At 41.7% G+C, this 22,363-nt stretch overlaps 1 protein-coding gene across 9 annotated transcripts in view; it reads right to left on the bottom strand.

The window, feature by feature from the left end:
• rimbp2b (RIMS binding protein 2b) overlaps positions 1–22,032 on the bottom strand; it is a 107,507-nt gene extending 85,475 nt beyond the window's left edge. For 4 of the 9 annotated variants that reach the window (XM_078170871.1, XM_078170872.1, XM_078170870.1 and 1 more), the window contains exons 1-5: positions 21,931–22,032; positions 20,073–20,195; positions 19,428–19,521; positions 19,201–19,332; positions 1,280–1,417 (exon numbers count right to left, since the gene is read on the bottom strand). In XM_078170871.1, the coding sequence (XP_078026997.1) occupies positions 1,280–1,417; positions 19,201–19,332; positions 19,428–19,493 (336 nt within the window). In that variant the 5' untranslated portion in view covers positions 19,494–19,521; positions 20,073–20,195; positions 21,931–22,032. Of the gene's footprint in view, positions 1–1,279; positions 1,418–13,954; positions 14,160–19,200; positions 19,333–19,427; positions 19,522–20,072; positions 20,366–21,930 lie in introns of those variants that run through there. The other 5 variants (XM_033618630.2, XM_078170875.1, XM_078170874.1 and 2 more) reach the window with 5 other exon arrangements.
• Positions 22,033–22,363: the final 331 nt, after the last annotated feature.

Here is a 22,363-nt window from a genome sequence, read left to right on the forward strand (position 1 = left end):
CAACACAATGTGTTGACAGAGAGCAAATGGACTGGATGGGAAATGGACTTGCATTTGTACAGCGCTTCCAACCACTCAAAGTGCTTACATTACATGCCACCCATTTACACACACTTCCATACACTGATGGCTGAGGCTAACATACAAGGTGCCACATTCTCATCATTCAAGCACACAGTATCTTGCCCAAGGATACTTCCACATGCAGACTCTCGTGCATGTCTGCATGTTACACCTGACATGCAGACTGGAGGAGCTGGGGATCGAAACTGCCAATCTTCCGATGAGTGTACAACACATTCTACTTCAGCCACCCCAGGAAACCAGTATCATCCAAAATGAAAAGACCAATCTATTGTTTGAAAATGTGTTAAAGATTGCATCCATATATTTTTGAAAAACAATTAAATTTCACTTCAGAACAACTAACGTACTATTTCTGATGAGCAGCAGGGCCAGATTTAACCACTAGGAGGGCAGACATGGTATTTAAACTTCAATTTCACTGAGGGCCCCTGGACAAATCAGGATGTCAAGATAACTGTAGGTCAAAATTTAATTTAATTTAACAACTTACTGATTAATGAAATTACCAAAAATTGCTACACAGTGAACCGGGGGGGCATTGGGGCCAGCAGGGGTTGCCTGCTCTGTATTGATGGTAAGCCTTGATGAGCATCCATGTTGCCGAGATTTTAATGTATACATATAGTTCATATCACAGCCTCCCTTCCTCTAAAAAACAGTAAATATCTTTTATATCTTTTCTTATATATCTCTTACATATATTTTTTAATCATAAGCTAATAATTAATGAGGAAAATATGGATGATTTCATGTCTGCATTTTAGTAACTTAAAAAGTAAAGTACGCTAAGTCAGCCAACGGGCCAGTCTGCCAACAACTTCCCTCCTCCTCAAGCAGGGATGAGGTGAACACACACGCCTAACCTAAGAGCCATTGTTTCCTGACTTTTTCCTGACACAGTCAGTGGTCATTAAACACAGAGACAACTGCCACTTTCACCCCAATTAATCCCAATGGTGACTCTAAATGAGCGCAGGCAGAAGCGAGCACAGCTCATTTCAAAATTAAACCAACAACTGGAGGAGAAATAACTCGTGGTTCACAAGTTCACAATCTAAAGCAGAGAGAGGAACATGAAAGCTAGACAATGGCTGAAAGCAAATGCCTCCACAGCAGTCTTCAGCTGCCCCTAATGGACCATGCCAGCCCAGCATCAACAAGTCTTTATCTCCATTACACACAGAGAACTCACCAGTAACTTCTGCTTTTGCCTTTGGTGGCTCAGGGTCTCCGGGTTGAGTCTCAGAGCTCCGCTGTTGTCCTCTAGAAGATGAAAGCTGTCCAAACGCTGCACACCTGGGAGCTGGAGGGGCAAAACTTCATTTCTCAGCTGTGGGGAAAAAGAACATAAGAAAGCATTTCAGTCAAATTAATACAGTGATAATAATACTGTGCATTTTTTAGGGAACAAAACCATTTCCCAGTGGTTAGTCATCAATAGAATAACAATGGCAGTTTTACAGTTTGATGGAGCAGCTTTTGTCTGTCTTATTCCAAATAACCCTTCAACACTGCTGGTCCCACTGGTGATGAAATCTGCTGGCACTCCATCTCTAAGTGTAGGTGAGTGGCTGCTCAGAGCCAGCAGGTGGTCTGAGTGGAAAAACAGCTAACAGCAACACTCATGCAGTGCAAACAGCGTGTTCTCGCTCCATTCATCTCCACAGTTTCAATCTGACAATAGAAGGTATGAAGTGTCTACTGACTACCTGCCCGCCTGCTGCCTTGTGCACACGTTGGACGCAGCATTCCACTAAACTTGAAAATAAAGTCAGTGGTGTGCAATCTATTTTTTTTTAAAAATCACAGATGAAAATAGAAAAAATAATGTTTCCATAATGGATGAGCTGTTAAATTCAATTTTAAAAAGTCCCGATGGACTGTGCTTATTAATCTGTGCATGTCACATGACATGAACTGATTAGTGACTTGATGATATTATCCCAATCATCCAGATGTTTCACACAGCTCTGTTTACTCGCATCACAAAATCTGCAGACAGACAAATAAGCAACATGTTGACCAAGTGTATCAATGAAAAATAACACTTAAGCACTCATTCAACCAGATACTTACAAACCCACACAAGTATAAGATGCCAACAAGGTAAAATAACATCCTCTCTCCATGTTCAACCACTTAGCCAGCAATGCTGATAGCACTACCTAAACTGCTTGTTATTGCCAAGCTAGTGGAGCTGGCTGGAAATAATAATGCCCCCTATTAAATTATTCATGGCTCCAGTCAGGTGGAACCAGATGCTGCTTTTGTGTCATAGAGGGAGAGCTGTAACTCGACTCAAGCATGGAAGGCCATCGCTGCATGGAGGTAAAGGCTTCATGGAACAAGCGTGGATGCTGCTGGGCTACAAACAAAACACAGGATGTCATGACACTCGCTTGGCTGTTTCCATGACATTTTCCTGCAACTGCTCAGACAGAGGACGATGGTTCAGTAGGTTGGTCCAAATGGGGGCAAAGCCTGAGGTGCTGCTCGCAGTTCACCCGCCCTGTGCTGGTGTCGCTTTGTACCCCACCCTGACATTTGTGGCCGTGGCCAGGAGATGACCTTTTTTGTCCATGCCATGCTTTAGTGCTGAATACTAATGCTATGGTGCTCTGTGCCCGCCACTCATGGGAACAAGCAGTGCTATTTTTAGCTGCATGTCCCCAGCTGCACATCTCCAACCCGGGGCCAATGGGCAATTAGTGTTTGTTTCTAATGGCAGGAGGCAGTGCCGTAACCTCCGCAACGCAAACAGACATCTGCACTGTCTCCGTCCTGCCCCGTACCCCTGCTGGAGGGCACGACTCCCACAGCCATGTAGTCCCTCCGTCCACCTGAACCTCCATAGGTGCTGAGAAACCCCTCACTCCAACATTAGCTGCCATTCACTGTGGAAACCACTCGACTTATTTACCTACCCATGCAATAATTTGTGGTTTTGGCTGACAATGATGTCGTCCTGTGTCGGAGTTTAGTACAAGTAAGTACAAGTGACTCGTTTTAAGTACAAACACCTACTTGTTTGTCAAAGGGGCCATTAATTTTAATCATCCACAAACTGTTTCTCAGAATGCTGCCATGAGTTATTCATAGAGCTGCAACTAACAATTAATTTCATTCATATGTCAATTAATCCACCAATTAATTAAAAATGCCCACCACAGTTATTTGAAGTCTAACGCTGGCCTTACACCAAACAACTTTTCTTTTCTTTTTTTTTTTATTCTCCTTTTCTTTAGGCAAAGACTTTCCATCAGACAAACTGGAACTGAATAAATTTCATAGGATGTAGGAGAACTGGATTGAGTACATATCAGCAAGCAGATCGGACTTCATGTGAGAGAATGGGTAAACTGAAAAATCCCTTGTGTCATTGTTATAGATTTCTGAAATGTTCCATAACTTGTTTGCATATGATGTGCATGAGGGGTCTAAAATGACTGATTGAAGAGGAGTAGACATATAGGGATATGTAAGCGTAGGTAGATTATGTATATGAATAAATGAATACTAAATGTATGTATATATATATGTACAGTACAGGCCAAAAGTTTGGACACACCTTCTCATTCAATGCGTTTTCTTTATTTTCATGACTATTTACATTGTAGATTCTCACTGAAGGCATCAAAACTATGAATGAACACATGTGGAGTTATGTACTTAACAAAAAAAGGTGAAATAACTGAAAACATGTTTTATATTCTAGTTTCTTCAAAATAGCCACCCTTTGCTCTGATTACTGCTTTGCACACTCTTGGCATTCTCTCCATGAGCTTCAAGAGGTAGTCACCTGAAATGGTTTCCACTTCACAGGTGTGCCTTATCAGGGTTAATTAGTGGAATTTCTTGCTTTATCAATGGGGTTGGGACCATCAGTTGTGTTGTGCAGAAGTCAGGTTAATACACAGCCGACAGCCCTATTGGACAACTGTTAAAATTCATATTATGGCAAGAACCAATCAGCTAACTAAAGAAAAACGAGTGGCCATCATTACTTTAAGAAATGAAGGTCAGTCAGTCCGGAAAATTGCAAAAACTTTAAATGTGTCCCCAAGTGGAGTCGCAAAACCCATCAAGCGCTACAACGAACCTGGCACACATGAGGACCGACCCAGGAAAGGAAGACCAAGAGTCACCTCTGCTTCTGAGGATAAGTTCATCCGAGTCACCAGCCTCAGAAATCGCAAGTTAACAGCAGCTCAGATCAGAGACCAGATGAATGCCACACAGAGTTCTAGCTGCAGACCCATCTCTAGAACAACTGTTAAGAGGAGACTGCGCCAATCAGGCCTTCATGGTCAAATAGCTGCTAGGAAACCACTGCTAAGGAGAGGCAACAAGCAGAAGAGATTTGTTTGGGCCAAGAAACACAAGGAATGGACATTAGACCAGTGGAAATCTGTGCTTTGGTCTGATGAGTCCAAATTTGAGATCTTTGGTTCCAACCGCCGTGTCTTTGTGAGACGCAGAAAAGGTGAACGGATGGATTCCACATGCCTGGTTCCCACTGTGAAGCATGGAGGAGGAGGTGTGATGGTGTGGGGGTGTTTTGCTGGTGACACTGTTGGGGATTTATTCAAAATTGAAGGCACACTGAACCAGCATGGCTACCACAGCATCCTGCAGCGACATGTCATCCCATCCGGTTTGCGTTTAGTTGGACGATCATTTATTTTTCAACAGGGCAATGACCCCAAACACACCTCCAGGCTGTGTAAGGGCTATTTGACCAAGAAGGAGAGTGATGGAGTGCTGCGGCAGATGACCTGGCCTCCACAGTCACCGGACCTGAACCCAATCGAGATGGTTTGGGGTGAGCTGGACCGCAGGGTGAAGGCAAAGGGGCCAACAAGTGCTAAACACCTCTGGGAACTCCTTCAAGACTGTTGGAAACCATTTCAGGTGACTACCTCTTGAAGCTCATCGAGAGAATGCCAAGAGTGTGCAAAGCAGTAATCAGAGCAAAGGGTGTCTATTTTGAAGAAACTAGAATATAAAACATGTTTTCAGTTATTTCACCTTTTTTTGTTAAGTACATAACTCCACATGTGTTCATTCATAGTTTTGATGCCTTCAGTGAGAATCTACAATGTAAATAGTCATGAAAATAAAGAAAACGCATTGAATGAGAAGGTGTGTCCAAACTTTTGGCCTGTACTGTATGTAAGTACTGAAAGTATGCAGAGGGACAAATAAGTTAGGATATGCCTAACTTAATAATAAATAGTCTGCAGGATAAAAGGGATTGACTTTTGAAGCACTTTCATTCTCTCAGAAAATTTTCTAATGTCGGGAATAAAATCCTGAGTTTACCTTAGTTGGTGCGCGCTCCTTTGATCTTGATTGTTTGGTGTAAGGTGATATAACTCAGCCCAAGCTGTCTAAAGGCAGTCTTTTTCTCATCTTGCCGTTCTGACAAATCAAGCATGTTTATTATTATCTTAAGTTTTTTGTCTTGGCTCATGGAAATAGTGAAATACAATGACATGAACACTGTCAACACCCAATAGCAGCAAACCAGGCAGACAGTAAACATGGAGGGGGTTCTGGGGAGGCGCAAGAATGTCAACAAGTATTGGTTTTCTTGTACTGTGAAAAAGTAGGAGAAACTGGTGGGGTTGTGGAAAGAACAAGGGTCTCCTCCTGCTTAAATGGTGAACTTAGCAACTGTGGCTGGTAGTGAGCTAAGGCGACAAATTCCAAAATGAAAAGGCCGTAAGCAAACACAGTTTATATTTGTAAACCATATTGATGCCAAATTGATGAGAATGCTGTCGACATATGATGCCTTTTATTTTGTTTTTCTAGAGTTCCGTGTTTTTACAGACACGTGAAGAATTGTTTATATGTCATATTTCCTAAAGGGAGTTTGGCATAATATTTTCCACCAGGAGCAGGATGGTAAATAATCTCAAAAGGAATGTAGTTGCAGTCTCGCAAATAGTGACCTTGCAAGATCTCCAGTCTTTGCAACATCTTTTAGTGTGTGACTACTTGATGTGAAACAGTGTCAGACTGTATCAAAGTCTTTTCGAAGTTGTCTCATGTATGGTAGGTATTAGGTGACTGAACACACTACTGAAAAGCCAGAGCTTCATAAAGTTCAATAATTTTTCTTAAAGATATTTTTTGGGCATTTTTAGCCTTTATTTGATAGGACAGACAAGTGTGAAGGGGGAGTGACATGCAGCAAAGGGCCACAGGCTGGAGTCGAACACGGGCTGCTGCGGCAACAGCCTTGTACATGGGGCGCCCGCTCTACCACTAAGCCACCAACGTCCCCCAATAATTTTTTCATCATTTCGCTCAAAGTTATTATGACTAAAATGTTTGAGAAGTAGCATTCACAAACATTTCATCACTGTGCAGCAGATTGGCTGGCTCAGACACGCACATAGGATCTGTTTGAATGACATTTCAGAGCAGTATGGGCTCATTATTTGTGATAATTGTCAGAGCCCAGGGTAAGCTTTCTGTTTGCATTTATACTGGGATGAGTATTCCATGCAGGCATTTCTAATTAAGCAGAATTAGACGCTGTTTGTTCCTCCAGCATACAGGCATTTCCACAAACCCATGTTGGGTTGTAGTCCTCGACTGTCAGCAACTCTAAAATAATGGAGTATATTATGATATATCTGGCTGAGCGGGTATAATGAGTCAGTTTGAGTCTGTATGTCATGACGGCCTCTTTAATTCATTTTAGTCAGGGCAAAGCTAATTCAATCCACCTTATTATAGCTTCTTCATGCAATTACCCTGTGCCCCTGTTCATTGATGGGCCAGCATGGAGGCTGTGGATTGGACAGTGGGCTTACCAAGCCTACAGAGACCTATAACATAGAACAATGTAGCATGTCCCATCATACAGTTAACAAAGATGAATCACTGCAAAAATAGAAATCATTGTGCTGCAGCACCCACTGTGCAGCCAGGCTCTTTTTTTCTAGTAATCTGCTGTGAAATTCCACTTGATCGGGACATTAGAATCAATTACATCCCCACATAAACACAAAGCATTAACTCTGGAGCACATTAGCATTCCATTAATCTTCCTCAACATTAAAAGTGGTGGAGACACAGCAAGTGTGCCTTGAACTGACAGGCACAGTGTGACTGTAGCACTGCCTGCCAATAACATGTTATCAAAGAGAGTGCAATTAACCTCCAACATGGTGGACAGAGTAGAGCATGTCTGTACGAAGGACATGAACATTGGACATGGTGTTACAGACATCAGATCATCCTGCTCTTGTTGCCTACTGTTGTCAACTGTAAAATGAATAAATCAGATGAGCCAAAGTTCACATCACTTTGTTGCCTTGTTGGGAACATATAATCACATATAACATATAACATATAAAGCAAGTTAAATGAACCTATGCAACATGAAACTGAACATGATGATGCTTTGTAAAGAAAATATCAGTATAGTTTGGATAAAGCAGACACAGTAAGCAAAACCTGTAAGCAGAAAGGCAGAGACAGAGGTAGAGACCGAGATTGAACCTGTGGAGATAAGCTTTTTTATTACAAAGCAAATCCTGACAAATAATCAGCGCTGCCTGTGGATTTTGGCAAGATCCACATAATCATCCCCTAGCTCCCGCCCTCAGGCACTATCGTCCACCTTTCGGGATGGATCCAAACAGCCCTCCACCTCAGCTGACCACAAACACAGGCTAACTGACAGTGCATAGAGAGAGAATGTGTTTCATATTTCATTTCAAATATGTTTAATTTATCAATCCATCCATTATCTGTCACCACTTGTCTTATACAGGGTTGTGGAGGGGCTGAAGCCGATTCCAGCTGACACTGGGTGTAGGCGGGGTACACACTGGACAGGTCGCCAGACTACCACAGGGCTGACACAAAGAGACAGACAATCACATAGAGACACACTGCCATTCATGCTTATATTCACACCTACAGGCAATTTAAAGTCACCAATTAACCTGCATGTCTTTGGACTGTGGGAGGAAGCTGGACAACACAGAGAAAACCCACGGTGACACAGGAAGATCATGCAAACTCCACACAGTACTTTTTGTGAGGTGACAGTGCTAACCACTGCACCGTTGTGACACCTGTTTCAGACATATATATATATATATATATATATATATATATATATATATATATATATATATATATATACACACATGCTTTGGATTTTATAAGCAGGGTTAAGCATGAAACTCCTGGAAAAGTTAAGAAAGTGGGAAAACTGTTTTCCAGGCCAATTAACAAAAAGGTTTGGAAAAGTTTTGAATAAATATTCATTTGGCTATTGTTTAAAATATTTTCAGAAAAATCTAATCTAGGCTGCACTGTGTGACCACTGAAACATCACTAGTGTCACGTGATACACACAGACTAAACTGGCATTGCAGTGTTGCCAAAGCCGCGCCCCCTTTTGAGGGACATAAATGTGCTACCCCTTAAGAGGAGAGACACTGACAGTAAATGGTTAAATGATGATGCTGGTGACAGTTACTACTGATGGATAGCTAGCTGTTAGCACGGGAGGCTGCTGCAGTACAGTCATAGAGTTAAGCAGCGTTAGCCTGTCGTCTCCAACCAAATTTCAGCATATAGATCAAACAGTTGGTTGTTAGCAGATTGGTTAGTTACAGACAACACTTTGCCGAATGATATATTGTGATTCAATCAAATATGTATAGATGTCCAGATAATCACTATTCGTTCGGTGTGTTGGATCATGTTCCACTTGGACAGGGGAAGATTAAAGGGACATGACAATGATCAACCTTAATGTATAAAGGTGTCTCAATCACTCAGTTTCATGCAAAGTCTCAAAACAATTGGACATTTCCATGAAATAAACATTAACAAGAATTAAATGCATTAAAACTTTATAATCTTAAATTAAAATTATAATCTAAACACACCTCAAATTGCATTGACATCTATAAGATCTTCAGTTTTCTATTCCCAAAAAGGGGTGCGGCCTTGACGTTTTGTGAAGTAACTGTAACAGTATGTATCAGTTTGGTCTATTGGCGTATAAAGCTAGTTGGTGGCGACAATGTCTAACGAGCGAGTAAAGTTAGCAAGTGCTTGGAAAGTGCGTTTTTAATAATGTATGGCTGTACTGCTATATAGGCCTACTATAAAGCACTTCATTAAAGCTATGGAAATGGGGTGAAACATTATGGAAAAGCGATGGAAAGTTTTGATAATTCATTGGTAAAAACATGTGGAAACCCTGAGTAACTTTATCAGTCAAACCTTGCTGGTGCTAACTAAAATCCTGTTGGTATGAAAGAAAGGTGCTTTGCCTTTAGGTCCTACCTCCTCTCCTGCTCTGACTACTATTAAGTCAATCAATGGCCTGTCCATAACTATGTAACCATGATGAAGCTAAAGCAATAGCATGAGTTTTGTACTGCCAGAGCAGGCCCTGCAGCTTTAAATGCAAACATTTCGTGCTGTGAAAATGTCACAGCTGTCGTTCACATCTGTAAACTCCAGTGGAAAAACAATAGCCTCACCCTAACAATCGACCACCACAACTAACTTCTGGGGGCTCATCTAATCTCGTGCTGTTTACACCAGATCAGCGTTGTCCATCGGGCTGAGTGGACAGCCCTGATCAACTCCAGGAACAATCAATTATGAATGCAGTCAGATCCCTAAGGTGATTACCAGCTACTCTCCTCTGACCTCCACAGAAATCTGCAGCCAGTCCCTCATGGCTGTCTGAGCCCGACTACAGCGGTCAGTCAAACCGCCGACATGACGACAGCTGGCACAACATATCTACTTACATTACAATTTCAGCTGCTGGAGCTATGGCGTAACACAAACATGTGCTGTAAACATGCACATGCACATATGTAAAGATGTAAACGGCAACACTCACATGCTTGTAAAGACACATGCAGGTAACTACACGTATATAGACCATGTACACACAAACACTGAACATGTGTGTAGAGCAGATGTAGTCCAGGGGCTTATATAGTACAAAACAGCTACATAAATCTGCCCTCACATGAAAACACCCTCCGGACACACAAGAGACACATGCTTGCTTTGTCATGCATGGGACAGTCCAACAATCCGAGCGAGTGATGCGGATGCTGACAATGATAATGCACTTTCACTCTGCTGTCACTGAGTCTCCCGGAGCCATCTTTACAGAGATTTCCCAGAGAAGATGGTGTTATGTAACAGCGGCCATGGACCCTGCTGTTCATATCACTAATGCCTCACACTGTGGCGGGGTCACGTGCTTTATCCAGGCCACATCCAGGCGCCAGCAGCAGCAGTGTTCCAGCTGTTACTACAGCCTAGTCTCAGTCACTCAGGACCATGCTGAGCCATGCTCCTCTCACACTGCTACATCCTCTGCTGAGCAGCCATGTTCAGCGCCTCAGCACTTCGCCTTTCACTTATGTCTGTCTAACACCAACACTGGAGACAATGATTCATACTACCAATACTATTCAGCAAATCCACCAAGCAATGCACACATATTTGAGACGCTTGTGCATTCTTACAGGATTTCAACTGGGCAACCCAGCCACATAGTGAAGAGGAATGTTAAGAAAACACATACACATTTTTGTCCCGAATTCCACATTTGTTGGCAACTGCTAGCTGTGTACACATCTACACTGCCCAAAAGAATGCTAATGGTGCCACCACTCAAAGTTGTAAACTCTAACAACACACGCTGCACAGTGCCCTCAAAGTATTAACCATCTTTAAATAGACTTAAACATACAAGCTTCAAAGGGAATTTGCAAATAACATAGCATCACTGCTATTTTAATCTGAACACACTTAGCATTTCTTTTACTCTGCTTCATGGCTTCAGAGCCAAACTGATACACCAGCACGGCAATATTATAATTCAGCCCAGTAACCAGAGGTAAATGTTGGCATTGTACATTTCTGCAAACTACAGATATGTTACATTTGTGTGTTTCATACATATCATATTAACGCTTCTTAAGTGATGTAGTATATGTTTTTTAGGGAAACATCATGGCAACAATAACCACGTTATCAACAACATTGTTAAAATGTCAAGAAACATAAAGTTGAAACATATCTGCTACCTAATAATGTATAAATGTTAAATAACTGTGGTTTGCAGACATGTACCATGCCAACATTTATTCTAGTACTTGTGATTTCAGCTTATCACAGCTGTATCAGTATTGGCATGTATGTCAGTATCAGTGTACAAGGAAATGCCAAAGATATGTGTGATGTAATCTAGAAACACTTTCTCCGTTACAAAAACTGTCCACTCGAGAGCACTGGCAAATTTATTTTTCAACTTTAAAGCCTCTTCGATTAATTATTTTATATAAACAATGGATGAAATTTCTACTTGCACCTAATCACCTGAGTTCCTTTCACCTCTACTGAGCATTTTAATGTCTTCCAGCTCATTGTATTATCTTGCATGGCCCACAACTTTACTGTTTAGTTCACTCTCAGTGCTCTCATCAGCCTAATTTCCAAACGCAGCATGCAGCTGTTTTCAGCAAAAAAACAAACAAAAGACTCTGAGAAATCTAGTGTGCACTACCTGCCCAGCTACAGCAGACAGACAAAGTTAGTGACTTCCTGGTGAACACAGTGGAGCATTTAGCAGCTAAAGAGCTGGTTATTTCCCTCAGGAGTTGCTCAAGACCAAAAACAAAGCTAAAAGGAGAGTGAATACTGGTCTAACATTCGGCAGGGGGAAATATTTTTTATATTTCTTTAACCTTTATTTAGATAGGTAACCTCATTGAGCCATGGAGTCTCATTGTCAAGAGAGTCCTTGGTAAAGCACAGCAGCAATATCACACAAAGTTACAAACAAACAGGACACTCATACTGTGACAAAATAGGATCTAAATTGTAAAATGATAAGGAAAAAAGTGTCAAAGGGGTCATTTAAAAACTAAACACATAAACACAACTCCAAATGAATGCTAACAGTCTCTGTGTCTGGTGGGTGTGTGAATAAGAAACTGTTGGCTAACAGTTCACATCTTGTTTCTGCTGCCCAAAATAGAAATCAGTAATGCAGAATTACATGTACCACTTGGTAAATATGGGTCACAATTCTTTAATGGCAAATAAAAGTATCTTTATCAACAATATTTGAACTAAAAAGGCTAAAAAATAAAATACTGGCCCATATATCTATATTAGATTTCTTTTTTAACTCTCATATATCACACTTCAAAAATCCAGTGTCTTTGGGTCTTCTTTATTTACCATATGGACAAATACCAGATGGCTTCAATATGGAATAAAATCAGTGAGCAGACACATTTTAATTTAAATTCAGTGTAGTTTTCTGTGACTGAAAACAAAATGTCTGAACTCCCAATGCGGTAAACCCCACCCATTTGGTGCTACCAGAGGGAGGGAATAAACATTAAGAATTCCATGCAAATATTATTTGACCCAGGGCTGGAATTTAGAAATTCTCAACACTCCTCATCCTCCCTCCTTGAACTCCTTCACCACCAACCCCCCCACCCCCCACCTCCTCTCGCCAACTCACTGCAGAGACAACAAATTTAGGTTGGAAATATGAATACCCGTCTGCTGTGCATAGTGAAGATAAAAGTCACTTGCTGGCAGCTCAGGGATAACCAGTGAAATGATGAATGGCCATGCGTGCTTGTCAAGGTGGACAGGAGGAGCTACAGCATGAATGGGAGCTGGTGAGTACTCTCTCATACCTGAGACTGACGGCCCTAATTATGGAAGCTCTTCAAATGAGTGACCTTGGGAGGCAGCGGACACATACCACATACAGACACACACACACACACACACACACACACACACACAGACAACATATTTTCACACAGTGAAAATCACAGTTCAGTCTCCACTGTTTATTCCCACTGCCACCCTCTGCTCTCATGACTGCCACCTATAGGATCTTGTCTCCCTGCAAACAGAGCTCTGTGGCTGATGACAACATACAGACACACTTACTGTATATCCTTTACATATCTATAAATGCCCTTTACAACCCTGTGTCAATTCATAATGCGCACACACAAACTCACACACAAACACACTCAAGGACACCTTTTTGGTATGTTAAAAAAAAGCACCAACCTTACAGTGTCAGCTGTTGTCATGCGCTGATAACCGTCAACACAGACGAATAATCTGCACGAATGTTTGACGAAATCCATGCACGCAAACTGATCAATATCAGATGACTGCTGTCTACCAATTAGCATCCATATCTCCAATCCATTCACACAACTGCATTTACCCTATGGGTTCTTCTCAACTTAAAACTAACACATCTCCTCTGCATGTAGACTGTACAGAAAGCGCCATCTGACAGGCATGGCAGTGACAACCGGAACCAACGTCAACCTCGAAAATCATTTTATATCACCCACAGACATTAAACACACTGTTCCTGCTGTACCGACTGAGGTACTCTTATAAACACACTGCAGCATGTTTTCAGTTAGGACGTGAAACTCAGTATAATAATATGTCAGTGAATCCTCACTGCATGCAAATGATGTGCAATGTCCTCTGGCTCTTCTCACTGCTGTCAAACCTGGATATTCTGCACTCCTGAGCAGAGCAGCTCAAAACACGTTCATCCATCTCTTAAGGAATACATATAAGGGTAGGAGGCTACATGTGCACGATAACCAGGAGACCACATTTCAATTATTGTAGCCACTAACAGTCTAAGACACTGAGACATGTTATGATGATCCTTATCCCTCCAGCAGCAGCAGCAGCAGCTCAGGGATCCTGCAGCAGAGGCAGCACAACAATCCTTCGCTTAGAAAAACACACACAGCTTGACAGCAGACAGTAGATGGTACAGTACCTTAGCAGCCGCGTTTAAAGAGCCGATGCGGTGGCAGGTGTTTCCTTCTGTGCTGGAAGGACAGAAAAGCAGCGGAACCAGGACGATGGCTATGGCAGCTCTGTAGCATAAAATGGTTCATCAATGCTAGGCAGAAAGAGGCACAGCCAGGCAGCGCAGGGAGAGAGAGAGAGAGAGAGAGAGAGAGACAGCCAGCGAGCATCACTCAGCTCACACTACCGTGGCTGTGCAGCAGAGCACACACACACCAACACGCCCCCTTTCTCTCTCTCTCTCTCACTCTCTCTCTCTCATACACACACACACACGCTTAGTCACACAGACACAGGCACGCAGGGGTGCAGAGGCAGTGCAGTGCGCAGCAGTACTGAGCAGTGCTCCCTCTCCAGGATGTCTTTCGTCTTCCTTAATCAGAATTGGTCATTCTCTGTCCTATTCTCAGCAGTCACAGACAATCCTGTCAATAAAGCCTTCCAGCCACGTGTTCCATCGTACCGCCTGCCCACCTAACCACCACTGATGAGCTGCCATGATTGAAGCTGGCAAGGTCATGTGAGGTTCTCTGGCGTCCCATTTGGTCTTTGCCCCCAGTTTTGTTGCAGTGCTTCTCGGCTATTTTTTTTTTTTTTTGCCAGCTGATACAGGGACTCAGCCTTGCCTCGTCATGGGTCATTATGCCACAGAGGCTACCCGGAGGCTCAGCCTGACAAACCCTCACTCACTGAACGGTGGACCAAACCAATCAGCTATCACAAACAGCAGCTACACCATTACCATCCAATCACAGATCAGGAAATCAAGTGCAGAAGGGTATTAAAGAGGATTATTTGGGCCATCCTGGGTTTTTTTTCACTATAGGGAGATGTGCAGGACAGCAGCACAGCGTGTGCAGTATGGCTGCCCTCTGTGGCTGACAGCGGTGCTGCACTCTGTTGTGAGAAAAAAAAGAGGAGAGAGGAGGAGCATTGCCCAAAACAGATATGCTTTCCTCAGCGTGGATGCCTAGCAACCACAGCAGCTCCTTACCTCTGTTTAGAGCCTTCCCTCCCCCTCCAGCGGGACCCTCTCTGCAGTCCCGATTGAGAGCTTATATTGCACAGCGGCTGTTTAACACTCAAGGCACCGGGACATCACCCACGATTGATGTCAAATGTTTCCACTCATGTCCTCTACCTGGTTTGTAAACACTAAAGGGGGAGGCGGCGAGGTCTGACAATGAGCAGGAAGCACACCTGATGTTTACACTATAACATCAGCTGCTATGGGCGACCACACTGTAGATTAGATCACCTCTAGGGCTTTTAGTAAATTAACTAAAACCATAACACAGCAGGATTAAAAGAACTGCAAGCGCTACACTTCTTTGATCATGTTGACTGGGGAACTGTGTTCATGAATGTGTTTTTTTTTTCTATTATCTATGAATGTTGAAGCAATGAATGACCTTCAAATGTGTTATTTGTGTCTCCATGAAGGAGAAGAGTTTAGTCCTTCATTTCTAAGTCTGGTGCACTGGTCGGATTCTTTAGGTAAAGTTTGGGTCAAAAGGGAAAAAAAGAGACAGACAGAACATTTTAATAAAATCATGCAAAACTGGAACCAAGGCATTTCTGACTCTCTTCACTAAAGCTTTCTAAGGTGCATCAGCTAGCTGATCCTCCTGCTGGTCCCGTGTTAGTTTATTTCATTTTTTAAATAATGATTCAGAGGACGCCTGCCTACCTTAGAATGTTAAAGGGAACCAAACCTGTTCAGACAGCTGTCAGAGGATGTCAGAAGGCAGACCAGGAGCTCCAGGCCTGCCTTAACTCGGCTGGCTGACACACGTTTGGAGGTGTGAACAACTGTTTTGACATTCCCTTTTGTGAAGGGTTCTGCGGATTAACGAAAAAACTGTGTGAGGTGCTGTAACAACAACAACAGGAGGAGCTAAGGTAGCTCATATAGCGAGAGGTAGCTAATAGAAAGGAATGAAGAGCAGCAAAACACTGATGTTTTGCAGATAAAATAAGATGCAACATTTACGCAAGTATCTTGAGCAAAAAATATATTAATAGTTTGCATATGATGACCAAACATGTAACATATTGTCTGATCACCAAAATCTCAGATAATATAGTCTAATGATATAATAAGCATTTTATATCAAAATAAAACCTCCTGCTCAGCTCATCACAGCCATCTTCTCCCCCATTTCAAAGCATGGTGTAAGACAAACCAGTGGCACTGACTTCAGACATAATGAAGCTCCTTGTACAGCAGGTCCTGTCCTGCCTCCTGCTGTTTGCCTGCCGAGTCAACTACTCTGATGCTGTCCATAACAGCCTCCACTGAGCACTTGCATGCCTCTTGTTTCTACATCAGAGTCCTGTCTGAAGACTTTGGCTGTGCTTTCAAAACAAGAAATCGTGAGCAAGGCGAGTCTGCTGAGATGACGCACATGCATTTCTCAATGGATTGTAGATTCTCTTAATAGACAAAGGCTGTTATGTGAGAACAAACTCCTGCTACTCTTTGCAGGTACCTGAAAGGGCTTCACACTCTCCTCTCCTATTGTCTCTATAAGCAAATGGCATTTGTGCAATAGCAATATGGCCTACTGAGAGGACAGTGTGCCAGCAATAACACTAACACTTTTAAGACAATAGAGACTGACTTTCACAGGTACTCATGAGAGCTTTCTTCTTAGAAAATGCTTGTGTAAACATTGTGTCGCAACATAATTCTAGTCAATTGTACAATTCTCTCTTTCATCCTCTAGCTATGAGGAGAATCAGTTAATTTCCATCAAATACCTGCCAAATACCAGAGCATGAAAACACAGAAACTACCCGAGGTTACATACTGTACTCTGGAAGATGCTTGCAGTGCATCCCTGGCCAGTTTCCTTCGCACTGCTGTGTGTAGCCCTGCACAGGCCAACAATTTTAGCCCTGGCCCGACAAAGTCTGCAAAAATCAGCCCAAGCCCAGGCAAGACAACAACATCACTGTAAGCTCTCTCTGATGCGCACTCTCTCTGATACACACAAAAACACACACAAGGTGTATATAAGAACATAGAACATTAATTAACATTAGATCCTGACCGATCCTGTCGATGTGTCTGATCAATAAAGTTATGCTGCTGTGCCTCCTGCATAAATGTCATTCTTAATGGGGAGACACGCTTGTCATTTCTTCTGCAGCAGTCTGTACATCACATATATACAATTTGATATACCTAGCTAGTTAGCTGGCTCCTCGGTCTGTTGTGTCATCTGTGCATACATGGGCACAATGAAAGAAGAGAAGTTAAATGAGCCTGAATTTTACCAGAGTCCGGTCTATTAAAAACAAAAAAAAATGGCCCAAGACCAGCATCAATCGACTCATCATGTCAGGGCCTGGTTGGTTCCAACCTCTAAGTCTGTGTCCTCAATCTACACTGTAGAGCATCACACAGGGATTTAGTGAAATCAAGTAATATTTTCTCATAAACTACATTAAACGTAATATTTTAGTTTTATTAATTTAAATGATTACTCTTTAAATTGTTCATTCAAAGTGAAATGGTGAGTTGAATCAATGTACTGCGGAAAGTTTACTCATAAAAAACATAATCGACAAGATACAATGAGATTCACATTGCTGTTCAGTGTGGCGGTAAGAGACTTTTTTTGTAGTTTGGAGAAATCAAAAATAATCTAAACTTGTTATGTGTCTTTAATACATGTGAAGATAAGTCATGCTTGTTAATGTTAAAGTAATGAAAACAATGCCAGCCACGATGATGGTACTATCCTAATTCAGACCCAACAACACCTGCGGTTTTCCCCCCAGGTTGCCGTGGTGAGTGTGAGCTGATGCGTATAAACACTTTTAGCTCTGTCAGCACCGTTGTTAGCACTGCACTGTTAGCTGATTCCATTACAACTCAACCACCTCCATGTTTGCTTGTGACATCAGAGGAGGGAGCCCTGTGTATATTGCAAGTTTAACGAAAGTGAAAAATTAATTAGCGTATCGCCCCCAATTCGGATATGCTCCAAAATCTAATGTGTTCTCTCTTGGCCAATGCTACACCTTTCCACTATGTTTCATACAACCTGGGCCAGTTTTTTCCGCAGTCCCACTGAAAATCAGACAAACGCACAGCACCGAAAACATGACCTCCTGAGGTAATAATAAAGTATCTCTAATTTTTAGTCCATGTGACAGAGCAGTTGTTACTTAACTTATTAATTTATTATCTTATATCGTTATACTGTATGGTATTTTTAAGCAGTAGGGGAAATAATGATTTTAAATCAAACCAGCTTAAAATAATTAACAGTGTACTCTTCTAAAATCCAACACCCATCTCCACATCTCACGTGGTTTCACACACGCAATACAAAAACATACACCAATCTGTGATGACAGACTGACTGTTAATCTGTACATGTACACTGATATAAGATATTCAGGCCACTAGCCAAACCATCTGCATTTTGCACATCTATGTAAGAGCTGCATTTTCATTTGTATCATCTCGTTTCTGCACCACGAATGCTTGAACACTAATTGCAAATCAGTTCTGTTCTCTTAATTAGACTCTTAACTGTGAGGCTATCGAACACAGGAATGTACTACTGGTAGTTAAATGCCACAAAAATTAAGTGTTAAAAAATGTCAGCGTTAATACACTTGACTAACTCCTCAGCTTCTTGTCTCCACTTGTGGTTTACAATGTTTACTTTCTCTCTTATTTTAACCCACGGCTGGTATGTCATATAATGGTTACAAACAAAGTAACTAGATAAGTAAGTAAATTACCAAACATACATGTTTAGATGTGGGGATCTACTATTATAAACTAATGCAAATCAAACCTGCCCAAATTTAATTAATTTGTAGACACTGTATATTTTACGCTGTTTTTAGTGAAATGCATATTACATAATGGCATGTTGGGTAATCTCTTTGTAAACAAGCAAATACCACTTACAATAAATAAAGCATTACAAAATCTTGTTTGCTTGGTCGCTAAATCATCCAAATAAGAGATGAAAACACAATCACTGAGTGCCACATATGGTTGCATTTTTTAATGAAGAGCCTTGGTGACAGTAAAGAGCCTTGGCTGAGGAGTGCAGCGTGAGGTCAGATTATGGCTGCAGGCATCAACAAGTGCTGATCCCGGCACTGTCCAGACGCAGCTGAATCAAAGCTTATTCATCGAAAGCTTTACAACCAACGCACAGGCAAACAACACGCCACGCTCACCTTATCTGTGCCTCTCATCAGGCTGTTCCTCTTCGTCGTAACTAACCTTTGCCTCTGGCTCCACGCTACTTCCCACTGAGACTGTTTCAGGAGTTTCTCCACCTTGAAAGTCTTCTGACAACCCATTGTCCCCTGGCGCATAAAAAAACAGATATCAAGTTAAGCCACGCATCAATCGCATTACATCTCAGTGATACATTCCCTGATTGTTACAAGCAATAACCTACCATGACAGACCGGTTTGCATGCTTCCCCAAACGCTTGTCATGGTCAGCAGTGCCGGATGATGTCATAACTCCAGCATGTTCAGATTATAAATATCTGTATTCAGCAGAGTTACATAATAATGGATGTTGGATTATTGTCAGTACACACACAGACAGAAAAGACGGCACAGCTGCCACAGGAAATACATGAAACTACAAAACCATCTAAAATTACATTTTGGTGAATAAAAAAACAGGCAAGAGCTGCATGTAAAACAAATTACTGTATGTTTAAAGGATGAGTTTATTTCTTCTGAAACCATTTTATGTTGTTTTTGTTCATTACATTTAAAAGATTATGGCATCACATGCATGTGGAAATGTAAACAGCTTTAAACAGTGTCACTGTAGAAATGATGCAAAGGGTAGGGTTTTTTTTATTTATCAAATCTACAAGTTTTGCAAATGCATGGCTAGGTGAAAACCATGATATTTAAAAGTAATAAGATATTCAGATTGTCCGCATAATTTGACTGGAGCTTACAGTTCAAATTTTCATTGATGTTAAAACTGTGATTCACAGTAGCCCTGCTGGCTATAACTCCATTACAGACTAATAACACTACAAAATCCAGTAGATATGTTTAATATTTTACTACCACTGACCTCTGATGCAGGATAAGCCAGGCGCCAGCAGAAATGAGGCAGCAATTAAAACATCCAGTGATCCGGTCATCAGTAACAGTGTGGTTTCCACCAGGTCATCCAGGCCAACGTTCTCCTAAACCACTGCAGAGGAGACTATTAGCCGCTGGAATTTCCTTCCCTGTCAGCTCCAGTCCCAATAAGACCAAGCACTCTATTGTACTATGCAATTCACTCTTCTTTTAAGAGCAGAGATAGTATATCTGATATAGTGCACACTCTAACATAAAAATTGTTCTAGAGCCTTCAAATACAATCAGAGTCGCTTCTCCGAAGGCCGAGCAATGCGACGCCTCCTGCATCAGTTTGAGAGAGACTGCTATATGAGGTTCTCTGTTTTCTTCTCATTGGTTAGATAAATGTTTGGTGCCTGTTTAGTCATTCCAAACAGTCCTCTGCACTTCATTATGTAAGAGTCTCCGGCAGCTTTTAATATATTAAGGTCTAGAAGGTTATATCTGCACACACGAGATGTTCGAAACTGTACACACAGGATCTAATTTGGGATCCAGTGAGAGTGTAACAGGCTTTGTACAGTCAGAGATTCCACTTGCCAAATATCCAGTATTGTAGGTTTAGTAGCTTGGATGCCCTGTTTGTCTCTGGTGGCTGTGAAGCATTGCCACTCCATGAGAGATATAGACATATTAATTGTTGTGATTATCAAAAATCTTGCGTAGATATTTCATGGAAGCACCAATAGTCAACCTATAATATTGTTGCAATATTGATAAAGGTATTTTGTCAACAATATTGTGATATTTTATTTTCTCCACATGACCCAGCCCTAAAATCATGCATATCAAGCATGTATCATGTCTGTTTTGTCGATGTAAATAGAAAGAACATCAACGTGCCAGTGTCCCTACAGATGTACGCTCAACAGATACTCTACAGATGTTCTCATCACAGACCCCCACAGATCAGGTATTAGCCCCCACATCCAGGTCTTTCCAAATATAGAAACCACTTTAAACTCCTCATTGTCCCTAAAAAAAAAGTCCTCCACAGCCTGGCTACCCCCTACCTGTCCCACCACCACCCACCAGGACTAGCCACCACACCTGGGGGACAGGGCTGCTCCCACCCTCTGGGACTTACTCCCTAAAGGCATCAGAAACTCCCCCTCACTCTCCACCTTCAGGAAATCCCTAAAACACACCTCTTCAAAACTCCAAAACTGTTTCTTCTTCTTCCTTTCTGCCTTGTTTCCCTTCTTATGACTTATTTCATCTTTGGATTGTATTTTTTTCTTTGTTTTGTTGTCTTTGATTATTCAGAAAAATGCTATATAAATCGAATTTATTATTATTATTATTAGTATTATTATTATTATTAGTAGTAGTAGTAGTAGTAGTGGTAGTAGTAGTATTACTACAAATACAGTAGTGGTTATCAGTCTCTAATCTTAATGAAAACGAAGGCCTAGCTATCACATGACTCACTGAGGCTAATTAGGAGATAGTTATGTGACAGGTGTGTTCACTTCTTCACTTTACCTGGGGAAAACCAACTGTGGCTGAAATTGTATTAGTCATGCCCACATAGGCTATAATAAAAATAGTCTCTCTTGTTTTTATTGGTGCATACAGTCATTTGTTCTACTACTCTCTTCGTCAGGTTACATAAATGACCATCACTAGACTGCGCTTAACTGCTAATAAAACAGGGAAGGTGAGCAACCGTTAGCCTAGCTTAGCTCGGATATTTACATTATGTCAGAATGCAGTAACAGTTTTGAAGGATGAAGCAAGCTACTGTGTGTATGTTGTATTAAATGTGTCAGCACTAGCACAACAGGTACACTCGCTGTACTGACCTCAAACCAGGCTTTTACCCGAAGCTCGCTGCTTTCTGTGCTGTGGTCTTGTAGCCTCCGACAAAAAGTCTGCTCTCTCTCACCTGAATGTCCAGCTGTAAGCATTAGCGTGCTAACAGGGTCACGAGGGGCGTGGCTAACAGAGCCCTATTTCAAAATGACAGAAAGTCAGGGGCCAGTTAACAAACATATTACTCATATTTGTCAGTATTTTTATCGTAAAGGAATTGGCAGTTGTTAATCTTTCGCCGTTTACTGTCCTGACTCATCTTTGACATGAGACAAACATAGTGGCAGCAGCCCCCCCACAGGTCAAGTGTATACAGGGGCGTTTCTAGGATTTGAGGACATTCAGGGTTTAACTGGGACCTCATCCAGGGGATCCTCCCCTGGCACTTTCTTCAGATAAACAAGCTTTATTTTAATGCTTTTT

Source organism: Epinephelus lanceolatus, chromosome 9 (genome assembly GCF_041903045.1).
Source record: "Epinephelus lanceolatus isolate andai-2023 chromosome 9, ASM4190304v1, whole genome shotgun sequence".
Lineage (NCBI taxonomy): Eukaryota > Metazoa > Chordata > Actinopteri > Perciformes > Serranidae > Epinephelus > Epinephelus lanceolatus.